General features: G+C 29.1%; 1 protein-coding gene across 3 annotated transcripts in view; it reads left to right on the plus strand.

Moving 5' to 3' along the window:
- The window catches only part of ldd (lipid droplet defective), a 96,245-nt gene that overhangs the window by 70,547 nt on the left and 13,327 nt on the right, over positions 1 to 12,371 (plus strand). For all 3 annotated transcript variants that reach the window (XM_075298949.1, XM_075298951.1, XM_075298950.1), the window contains 9 exons: positions 10 to 130; positions 5,394 to 5,584; positions 5,653 to 5,987; positions 6,467 to 6,650; positions 6,718 to 7,016; positions 9,316 to 9,488; positions 9,549 to 10,528; positions 10,596 to 10,776; positions 10,844 to 10,956. In XM_075298949.1, the coding sequence (XP_075155064.1) occupies positions 10 to 130; positions 5,394 to 5,584; positions 5,653 to 5,987; positions 6,467 to 6,650; positions 6,718 to 7,016; positions 9,316 to 9,488; positions 9,549 to 10,528; positions 10,596 to 10,776; positions 10,844 to 10,956 (2,577 nt within the window). The remainder of the gene's footprint in view (positions 1 to 9; positions 131 to 5,393; positions 5,585 to 5,652; positions 5,988 to 6,466; positions 6,651 to 6,717; positions 7,017 to 9,315; positions 9,489 to 9,548; positions 10,529 to 10,595; positions 10,777 to 10,843; positions 10,957 to 12,371) is intronic.

Here is a 12,371-nt window from a genome sequence, read left to right on the forward strand (position 1 = left end):
CACTCTTAGCTTCAAAACTGGTATTTATTTGGCCCAAGCTATTCAGCTGGCTTTCTTCATTGGCCTGGTAGCGGAAATTGCATCCAGTGTTAGACATTTAATTTGGATGAGAGAATCGAAAAATTCTATGGTAAGTAAATCAAAAAAATGTTCGATATACAAAATAATTGTTTTTATACGAAAATATGTCCCAGCTGCAAGAAAATGTCTATACGGAAATATATCTTAGCTGCGGGAATTTTCTATGCGATAATATGTCTCAGCTGTGAGAAATTCTCTTACGAATATGATGATGTTTCTGTAAGAAAATTATGCCACAATGATGTCTGAGCTGCGACAAATTTTCTATACGAAAATATGTCACACACGCAAAAAAATAATTCTTTCCTCCCAAACGAAATTTTAGACAAACAAAGTTCGTTTCTCATTTGCTTTTCGCTGTAAGGAAGTGTATTTGGGAGAAAAGTATATACTTTTTGTGATAAACGTTTATTCTTTTCCAGGATGTAAAAACAATTTCATAAGGACAAACTCAAAAAAAAAAACAAAAAAAAACATTGTTTTCTTGCTAATTGCATTTTCCCTCACATCTTTCTCACATCCACGATGTTTTTTAGTTCTTAACACCTTTTCCTGTAATACCAACAATGTAGAAGAAATTATACGATTTTATAAATTTTTAAAATTTTTTTTACCTTTCGCCTGGACGGAGAATCGAACCGCGGACCATGCACTTTGTAAGCCAACACACTAACCACCGAATAAACAAAGTTTATTTAACAGAAACAAACATTTAGTTTGTCACCGTGGTGCAGTGGTTGCTACGTCCGACTTGCATACCAAGGGTCGTGGGTTCGATCCCTGCTTCGACCAAAGTTTTTTTTTTTTTTTTACATATATTCCAGATATGTTCGGAAGATTCCGAAAAAATGTTCAACATTCCATTGTAGTATATTAAATTTTAAACTGTAAAATGTGTCTTATTAAAGACCTAAAGTGAGAAAAGAACAGTGTTTGATATAAACGAATGGACTGTGTTGTTGTTTCAAAAATAACTTTTTTTATTGAAAAAATAAAAATTTTGTAACAAACGAATTTTTTTGGTGATAAAAGTTTAAAATTTTGGAAGCAATTCAAAAAACTCTAACAAAAGAAAAACGTTTTCGGTACACGTTTTCCAAACGTTTTTTTTCTTTGCGTGCAGCTGCGGGAATTTTCTATGCGAAAATATTGCTCAGCTGCGACAAATTTTCTATACTAAAATTATGTCGAAGCTGCGAGAAATTTACTATGCGATAATATATCTCAGCTGTGAGAAATTCTCTTACGAATATGATGATGTTTCTGTAAGAAAATTATGCCACAATGATGTCTGAGCAGCGACAAATTTTCTGTAAAGGGTGATACGGTCAAAATTTGGTCAATATAAACTTGACGTATTTCTTTCAATTTTGCATTTAAAAAACCTGAACACCCCTCATTTTGAAGGTGTGTGTGTGTAGAATGTTGCTCCTATTTTGGAATTCACTCTTCAGTTGTCAAAATGGCGTCCAAGCAAGAAGAGCATCGTATCAAAATTTTGCTCGCGCATCGCGAAAATCCGAGCTACTCGCTAAAAGTTGCCAAATCAACCGTTACAAATGTAATTAAAGTGTTTGGGGAACGTTTGTCGACAGCCAGGAAGAATGGATCGGGGGGAAATCGAAAACCGGAAGCCGCTGAGACGACAAAGAGAGTTGCCGGTAGTTTCAAGCGAAACCCTAACCTCTCTCTCCGAGATGCCGCAAATAAGCTGGGTGTATCGTCTACAACCGTGCATCGAGCCAAAAAACGAGTCGGACTATCGACTTACAAGAAGGTAGTGACTCCAAATCGCGATGATAAACAAAATACGACGACCAAAGCGCGATCCCGGAGGCTGTGCACGACGATGCTGACGAAGTTTGACTGCGTGGTAATGGACGGCGAAACCTACGTCAAAGCCGACTACAAGCAGCTTCCGGGACAGGAGTTTTATACGGCAAAAGGAAGGGGAAAGGTAGTAGATATTTTCAAGCACATAAAACTGTCAAAGTTCGCAAAGAAATATCTGGTTCAACTTTAAAAAAATATTCATATAATTTCATGTGTAGAAAATGTTATTTATGCAAAGGTATGTATACAATATTTTTATAATATTAAATTGAGCCATTGATCAATGACTTCTTCAGTCGGCACATTTATTCGGCGATGAACCGACATTAATGCCAATCCATTGAGTTTACTCTCGCCAGTCGAATTTCTAAGATACGTCTTGAATCTCTTCATTTTTGAAAATGAACGCTCGAATGAGCACGTAGTAACTGCAGGGATGGAAAATGCAGTACTAAAGTACTTTTTTCAATACTTTTTCACCCCGGTCAGTACCGTAGTACCCCCGCGAATGATTTAGTACTTTGACAAAATATTTTAATATATTGAGAAAGTCTTTATCAACCTTATTTGCTAATAGTCTTTTACAAATATGGCAAAACAGCCATGTTCATGTGGGAAGAAAATCTCGATTTTGTAAAAGATATAGTCAAAAAACAGGATTTTATTGAACTTCAAGAATGTTTTAGTCGAAAAAAGAATGCGATTCTATATTATCAATTTTTTATTTCGGTAGAAAATGTTGTCTACATTTTATTTCTATATAGAATTTTTGCAAAATTTTATTTTTATAGATAATTTTGTCAAAATTTTATTTCAATTGAAAATTTTGTAAAAATGTTATTTCTATAGGAAATTTTTGCAAAACTTTATTTCTGTAGAAAAAATTTTGCAAAATTTTATTTATATAGAAAATTTTTTCAAAATTTTATTTTCTTTAAAATTCAGTCTCTTGACAATAATCTTCCAGTGAAATTTTTGTTGAAATTTTTTTTGATCCCCTTCATCCCCCCCTGAATACGGCCTTGAGGACGAGCATCAGTTCAAGGCAAACTGGCTTTCTGCGGCGAAGAAGGTGGACAAGGTGGCTGTACAAAATCTGATAGCAGGTGTCAAGCGTGAGGACCGGCAATTCGGATTTGGAAAAGCGAAAGCCTAACTGAATATTTTTCCTAAATTTTATACTAATTGAACTTGAAAAAGAAATTTAATTTGATTTTTTAAATAAACGATTTCACCGATTTACACGCGTTTTCCCTTGACCAAATTTTGACCGTATCACCCTTTACGAAAATATGTCTCAGCTGCGGGAATTTTCTATATACGAAAATATGTCTGAGTTGCGATAAATTTTCGTATCGCCCTTTACGAAAATATGTCTCAGCTGCGGGAATTTTCTATACACGAAAATATGTCTCAGTTGCGATAAATTTTCTATTTTCTAAATTTCCCAGCCTCGAGAAGATTTCTATACGAAAATTATGTCTCAGCTGCGAGATATTTTCCATACGAAAATTATGTCTTATCGGCTACAAATTTTCTATACGAAAATTATGTCTTATCGGCTACAAATTTTGTATACGAAAATTATGTCTGAGCTCAGACAAATTTTCTATACGAAAATTATGTCTCAGCTTCGACAAATTTTCTATACGAAAATTATGTCTCAATTCCAATAAATTTTCTATACGATAATTATGTTCCAGCCTAGATAAAATTTCTATACAAAAATTATGTCCCAGCCTCGACAAAATTTCTATACGAAAATTATGTCTCAGCTTCGACAAATATTCTATACGAAAATTATGTCTCAGCTGCGAGATATTTTCTAAACGAAATTTATGTCTTATCGGCTACAAATTTTCTATACGAAAATTATATCTGAGCTCCAATAAATTTTCTATACAAAAATTATGTCTCAGCTTCGACAAATTTTCTATACGAAAATTGTGTCTGAGCTCCGATAAATTTTCTATATGAAAATTGTGTCTGCGAGAAATTTTATATATAAAACCATGTCTCAGATGCGACAAATTTTCTATGTAAAATTTGTATCAGAGATTTCACCAATTTTCTATACTCAAGTGTGTCTCAGTTACGACAAATTTTCTATACGAAAATATGTCTTAGTTGTGACAAATTTTCTATACGAAAATTATGCTGCGAAAAATTTTTTATACGTAAATTATGTTTCATCGGCGACAATTTTTCTTTATGAAAATATGTATCGTCTCAATTGCGAGAAATTTTCTGTAAGAAAATATGTCTCAGGGTCGAGAAATTTTCTGTAAGAAAATTATGTCTCAGCGTTAGGGTTTTTTCCCCGGGAACGGGATCCCGGGAATTCCCGGGAAATTGTTATTTTTTCGCTCCCGCTTTCCCGGGAATGAAGTGCGGGAATTCCCGGGAAATTTTCTTTACAATATTTTATGTATAATAGAGGGTTTTATATGGCAAATGACAGTTGAAATCTAGTTAAAGTGGATTTTGGAAGTGTAATGTGAATAACTATGGAACCAAGTAGTAGTAGTTGCCTTGTGGAACATACATAGTCGTGGGTTCTAATCCAGAATTCAACGGGCTCCCAATTGTTAAAAAGAAGTTTGCACTTCCTAATTTATGATTGTAATATTTCTTTAAACCGACATTATAACCTAGCTTTAGGCGATTTCTAATTTATTCAAATATCTAAATGTATTCCACATCAAAGCAGGTTTCCCTTTGATCGGGATCCCGGGAAATTCGAAAAAAATTCCCGCTTTCCCGGGAATGCAAAAAGTCCGGGAATAAGAAAACCCTACTCAGCGTCGACAAATTTTCTATATATAATATAAAATTATGTCTCAGCTTCGACAAATTTTCTATACGAAAATTATGTTTCAGCTTCGACAAATTTTCTATACGAAAATTATGTCCCAGCGTCGACAAATTTTCTATACGAAAATTATGTCTCAGCGTCGACAAATTTTCTATACGAAAATTATGTCTCAGCTGCGAGATATTTTCCATACGAAAAGTATGTCTCAGTTGCGAGATATTTTCCATACGAAAATTATGTCTTATCGGATACGAAAATTATGTATGAAAATTATATCTGAGCTCCGGCAAATTTTTTATACGAAAATTATATTTGAGCTCCGGCAAATTTTCTATACGAAAATTATGCCGAAGCTTCGACAAATTTTCTATGGGAAAATTATATCTCAGCTGCGAGATATTTTCTATACGAAAATTATGTCTTATCGGCCACAAATTTTCTATACGAAAATATGTCTCAGTTCCGATAAATTTTCTATACGATAATTATGTCTCAGGTGCGAGATATTTTCTATGCGAAAATTATGTCCCAGCTTCGACAAATTTTCTATACGAAAACTATATCTCAGCTGCGACAAATGTTCAATACAAAAATTATGTCTCATTTGCGATAAGTTTTCTATGCGAAATTATATCTCACCTTTATTAAATTTGATTTTTTGCAGATTATGCGTGCTATGGGCCTTAAATCATGTTCTGAAATGACCTCTTGGTGTTTAGTTACCTTCTTGGAATTGTTGGCTATCTTTATAATGGTGTCCATAGTTCTCTATACAGGTGGTATGGTCGTTTATACCAAATGGATATTTACAATGATCTATTTGTGTGCTTTTGGAGTTTGTTTGATTTCATTCTGGTAAGATTTTTGAGTGAAAATTGTGTACGAATAAATTGGTCCATTAATGCTGAACTTTAAATTTCCAGTTTTATGTGTTCGACATTCTTCGTTACTGCAACTATAGGAGCTGTTGCCACCACTGTGCTTTTCTTCATTAGTTTTTGTCCATATATTATTGTGCTGATATTTGATTCGAAATTGAATTCGCTGCAAAATTTCCTTATTAATTTGTCCTTTACTACTGCCTATTCGCATGGCTGGAGTCATATAATGCGTATGGAATTGCAAGAAATTGGTTTGAGTTTTGATGCTGTATTTCGTGAGGGCCTAAGAGGCGAATATGGTTTTGCCTTTTTCATGATAATTTTGGATACAATCATATATGGTGTAGTAGGATATGTGCATCAAAGATTTAAAGATGGTAAGATATGAATTGCTCGTCGTGTACAGACAGAAAAATATCAGCAGACATTTATGGATTAAAATTTTAATTGTATATGAAAAAAGTTATGTATGGATATTTAAGTATTTAATTGTTAAATTTTTGGATAATTTTTAAAAATAATTTTTGTGAGAGACTTTGATTATAACATTTGTTAATCTAATTAATCGCAAATACGATCGCATTAACCTGTATTACCTGAAAAGCTTCAACAATTTTTAAAATTTTGATAATTTTTTTAAAATTTTTTAAAATTTTTGATATAAATATTTGGTGATTATTTCTTAATTCATTTAAAAATTTGATAGTCAATTAAATTGTTAATTGAAATAAATAAAAGTTTCGGGTTTTCCCTTCATTTTTTCCGTTTTGATTAAAAAATAATTGGAACAAAAATAGAATTTTGAATTTTTCGTTGTTGTACCAAATTTGCTCTAACGCTCTTTCATCCCTTACAGATGACAATCGCTTTGTTGAAGTCCAACGAGAGGAGCTGGATTCAAGTGTCGGTGCCACTCTGACAAATGTTACAAAAATTTACAATGAAACGAAATATGCTGTCACTGACATTTCCCTTTCATTCCCAAGGAATAAGGTCACTTGTCTTCTGGGTCGTAATGGAGCTGGAAAGAGTACAATAATGTAAGTGACCATTTCAAATTTGCTTTCAATCTTATTTAGATTTTGTCATATTCATTCTACATTTCAGCAAAATGTTAACTGGTCAAGTGGTTCAGAGTACCGGTAGAGTAATATTGGCCCACTCTATGTCTAATAGCAAAGAATACGATAAAGTTGGTGTTTGTGCCCAGGATAATATTCTGATACCTAATCTAACAGCTCGTGAACATTTGGAACTCTATGCTAAGATAAAATTGAAACGTAACTATGAAGGTGAAGTTCAAAAAACTCTCAGGGATTTAAATTTTGGAAAGCATGAGAATTATCAGGCTAGCCAATTGTCCGGAGGATATAAACGAAGACTTTGTGTGGCTATATCGTTTATTGGTAAGTTTTTCACTAGAATAGTATTATTTTATTGTAGGCACATGATCGTAATCAAAATAAAATTTTGACAAAATTTTCTATAGAAATAAAATTTTGATAAAATTCTCTATAGAAATAAAATTTTGACAAAATTTTCTATAGAAATAAAATTTTGACAAAACTTTCTATAGAGATAAAAAGTTGACAAAATTTTCTATAGAAATAAAATTTTGACAACATTTTCTATAGAAATAAAATTTTGACTAAATTTTCTATAAAAATAAAATTTGGACGAACTTTCTATAGAAATAAAGTTTTGACAAAATGAAATAGGGATATAAGGATGTTATTGTTGGGCACTAAATGCATGTATTGTAATTATAAGAATTAATTCTTGTTGTGCAGGTTATTAAAATCAATATTAAATAAATAAATTAATGAAATAAAATTTTGACAACATTTTCTATAAAAATAAAATATTGACAAAATTTTCTATAGAAATAAAATTTTGACAAAATTTTCTATAGATATAAAATTTTGACAAAATTTTCTTTAGAGATAAAATTTTGACAAAATTTTCTATAGAAATAAAATTTTGACAAAATTTTCTATAGAAATGAAATTTTGACAAAATTTTTTATAGAAATAAAATTTTGACAAAAATTTTCTATAGAAATAAAATTTTGACAAAATTTTCTATAGAAATAAAATTTTGACAAAATTTTCTATAGATATAAAATTTTGACAAAATTTTCTTTAGAGATAAAATTTTGACAAAATTTTCTATAGAAATAAAATTTTGACAAAATTTTCTATAGAAATGAAATTTTGACAAAATTTTTTATAGAAATAAAATTTTGACAAAAATTTTCTATAGAAACAAAATTTTGACAAAATTTTCTATAGAAATAAAATTTTGACAAAATTTTTTATAGAAATAAAATTTTGACAAAATTTTCTATAGAAATAAAATTTTGACAAAATTTTCTATAGAAATAAAATTTTGACAATATTTTCTATAGAAATAAAATTTTGACAAAATTTTCTATAGAAATAAAATTTTGACAAAATTTTCTATAGAAATAAAATTTTGACAAAATTTTCTATAGAAATAAAATTTTGACAAAATTTTCTATAGAAATAAAATTTTGATAAAATTTTCTATAGAAATAAAATTTTAATAAAATTTTCTATAGAAATAAAATTTTGACAAAATTTTCTATAGAAATAAAATTTTGACAAAATTTTCTATAGAAATAAAATTTTGGCAAAATTTTCTTTAGAAATAAATTTTGACAAAATTTTCTATAGAAATGAAATTTTTACAAAATTTTTTATAGAAATGAAATTTTCTATAGAAATAAAATTTTGACAAAAATTTTCTATAGAAAAAAATTTTGAGAAAATTTTCTATGAAATAAAATCTTGGCCAAACTTTCTATAGAACTAAAATTTTGACAAAAATTTCTATAGAAATAAAATTTTGACAAAATTTTCTATAGAAATAAAATTTTGACAAAATTTTCTATAAAAATAAAATGTTGACAAAATTTTCTATAGAAATAACATTTTGACAAAACTTTCTATAGAAATAAAGTTTTGACAAAATGTAATAGGGATATAAGGATGTTATTGTTGGGCACTAAATGCCTGTATTGTAATTAAATATAAGAATCAATTCTTGTTGTGCAGGTTATTAAAATCAATATTAAATAAATAAATTAATGAAATAAAATTTTGACAACATTTTCTATAGAAATAAAATTGTGACAAAATTTTCTATGGAAATAAAATTTTGACAAAATTTTCTATAGAAATAAAATTTCGACATTTTCTATAGAAATAAAATTTTGACAAAATTTTCTATAGAAATAAAATTTTGACAAGATTTTCTATAGAAATAAAATTTTGACAAAATTTTCTATAGAAATAAAATTTTGAAAAAATTTTCAAAAGAAATAAAATTTTGAAAATATTTTCTATAGAAATAAAATTTTGACAAAATTTTCTATAGAAATAAAATTTTGACAAAATTTTCTATAGAAATAAAATTTTGACAAAATTTTCTATAGAAATAAAATTTTGACAAAATTTTCTATAGAAATAAAATTTGCACAAAATTTTCTATAGAAATAACATTTTGATAAAATTTTTTATAGAAATAAAATTTTGATAAAATTTTCTATAGAAATAAATAGAAATAAAATTTTAGAAATAAAATTTTCGGCCGTATATTTACTTATTACTACACTAATGCAGCAACAAATCGAAATTTATTTTTAGAGGCATTCCTGAATTCATTTGATTGGTTTATTTTCAGCATCTCCAAATGTTGTCATTCTCGATGAACCCTGTAACGGTGTTGACAATAAGGCTCGCAAGGATATTTGGGATTTAATTGAACGTCTACGCATAGGAAGAGCTGTAATTTTTGCTACACATTTCTTGGATGAAGCCGAATACTTAAGTGATGTGATTGTAATTATGAAGAATGTAAGTTTTCCCTGTATGCAACTGGAGTAGGAATCTTTTCATCTTTATCTCAAATTTTAGGGTAAAATTATTGCCAAACATAATCCGGAAACATTGAAAAACCATTGCACTTCTTTCTATGAAGTAAGCATGAATAGTTGCGATTCCCAAACATCAGATATGGTAGTGGACAAGGCGAATAAGCTGTTGACCAACTTCAGACAATTGGATAAGACATCACCTACCGATCTGAGTCTTCGAATATCTTATGATCAACAAAATTACAATTCATCGGAATATTTGGAATATCTACAGGAATTACAAGGTGATGGTAGAATTAAAGACTTGTGCATAGAATCGGAGAATCTGGAGCATGTATTCAAAAATCTAGACAAACATGTCAATGGTACAACACAAAATAATGGTCATATTGCCCCCACTGATTCGATGAAGAATGTTAAACTGAAACGTGAATTGGGTTGGGATATGGTTAACGAAAGAACCTTAAACAAATGTACTGCCATACGTCAACTGTTCTGGAAACGTTTGGTCCATTTCAGTCGAAACTATCGCATGTTATTGTGTGTAATAGTTTTGCCAGCCCTCTTCGAAATTTGTGCAATGTGGTTTGTGGCTCAACGTTTGGAGGATGATTTCGATAAAACCATAAATCTATCGCGACAATTATATCCCAAAACTACTCAATTGTTGAGCATGGAGAAACCTCTAACATTTACCCAAGAGGTTTATGACAACATGAAACAGGATTGTAGTGGAGGAGCCGATTTGAGTTGCAAAGAATTCCCCAATACCGAAAAATCATTCTATTGGGTATTGAAAACGCTCAACGATTATCAGGAGAAGCGTTATGGTGGTTTCACATTTAACGACACCAAGTCCATGGTATGGTATAATAATAAAGGCTATCATGCCATGTTGGCTTGGTTGAATGACATGAACAGCTATTTAATGCAAGTGGAAATGAATGATACAAATTTCAAAATTACATCATACAATGAACCATGGGAATTGGGATTTTTGGAATTGAGTACCACATCTATGTAAGTCTGACGGGTATTTTTGCAATCTTTTTATATCATTCAGCAATTTTACATGTTTCCGTTTCAGATTACGTCAAGCTGGAGATTCTTGTTTGGCCTTTATCCTACTGATTGCCTTTTCCATGATTGTTGCTGTTGCCTCTGTCTACTTGGTCAATGAACGTGTTAAGGGAGAAAAACTGCAACAACGTTTGTGTGGAGTTGATTCCGTTACTTATTGGGCTGTGGCCTTTATATGGGATTTCTTGGTATGAGTTTTTTTTTGAATAATCTTGAATAATTTGTTTTTAAATTTGAATAATTTTTTATTGACAGATCCTTATATTGGGTATTATGGTTTGTAGCTCTGTGATTTTGGCCTTTGATATGCCAGTGTTTACGGATCTCCAGCAATTATGGGGTGTTATTGTTTTGGCCTTATTCTTTGGGTAAGTAAAAAATTGATAATGACAATGAAATGAAGACAATGAACTTGAAGTATGGGGATATACCTATCTACAACTACAAGATGTGATAAAAGTACCGATTTTTGATTATACTGTGCACCTAACTTGGGAACATCGTATCCTGCTTTAATTCTTACGTTGCTCTGATGTGTAGTGACTGGGAGTATCTTCGATACTTACCTCGATGACGGTTATGATCAAGAAACAAAGTAACAACATTTTTAAATTTGAATGAATTCTAAGCACGGTTGCCACTTGGTAGATTATATACCAAAACTTGAAGAAAATTTTACAAAAAAACTACGAAACAAAAAAACTTATTTTGCAAAATTTTATGTCTACAGAAAATTATTTCACAATTTTATTTCTATATAAAATTTTGTCAAAAATTTTATTTCTTTAGAAAATTTTGTCAAAATTTTTATTTCTATAGAAAATTTTGTCAAACTGAATTATATACGTATTTAATCGGCCTTTATTTCCATAGAAAATTTTATCAAAATTTTGTTTCTATAGAAAATTTTGTCAAAATTTTTATTTCTATAGAAAATTTTGTCAATAATTTTATTTCCATAGAAAATTTGTCAATAATTTTATTTCCATAGAAAATTTTGTTAAATTTTTATTTGTATAGAAAATTTTGTCAAAATTGTATTTCTATAGGAAATTTTTGTCAAACTTGTATTTCTATAGAAAATTTTGTCAAAATTTTTTTCTTTAGAATATTTGTCAAATTTTTTTTTCTTTAGAAAATTTTGTCAAAATGTTTTTTCTTTAGAAAATTTTGTCAACATTTTTTTTTCTTTACAAAATTTTGCCAAAATTTTATTTCTATAGAAAATTTTGCCAAAATTTTATTTTTATAGAAAATTTTGTCAAAATTTTATTCCTATAGAAAATTTTGTCAATAATTTTATTTCCATAGAAAATTTTGCTAAAATTGTATTTCTATAGAAAATTTTCCAAGATTTTATTTCTATAGAAAATTTGCCAAAATTGTATTTCTATAGAAAATTTTGCCAAATTATTATTTCTATAGAAAACTTTGCCAAAATTTTATAGTTTATTCCTATAGAATAATATGCCAATTATTTAATTCTATAGAACATTTTGTCAATAATTTTATTTCCATAGAAAATGTTGTCAAACTTTTTATTTTTATAGAAAATTTTTTCAATAATTTTATTTCCATAAAAAATTTTGCCAATAATTTTACTTCCAAAGAAAATTTGTTAAAATTTTATTTGTATAGAAAATTTTGCCAAAATTGTATTTCTATAGGAATTTTTTGTTAAAATTTTATTTCTATAGAAAATTTTGTCAATCTTTTATTTAATTAGAAACTTTTATTTCTGTAGAAAGTTTTATTTCTATAAAAAGTTATGTCAAACTTATAG

Source organism: Haematobia irritans, chromosome 3 (assembly GCF_050003625.1).
Source record: "Haematobia irritans isolate KBUSLIRL chromosome 3, ASM5000362v1, whole genome shotgun sequence".
Taxonomy (NCBI): domain Eukaryota; kingdom Metazoa; phylum Arthropoda; class Insecta; order Diptera; family Muscidae; genus Haematobia; species Haematobia irritans.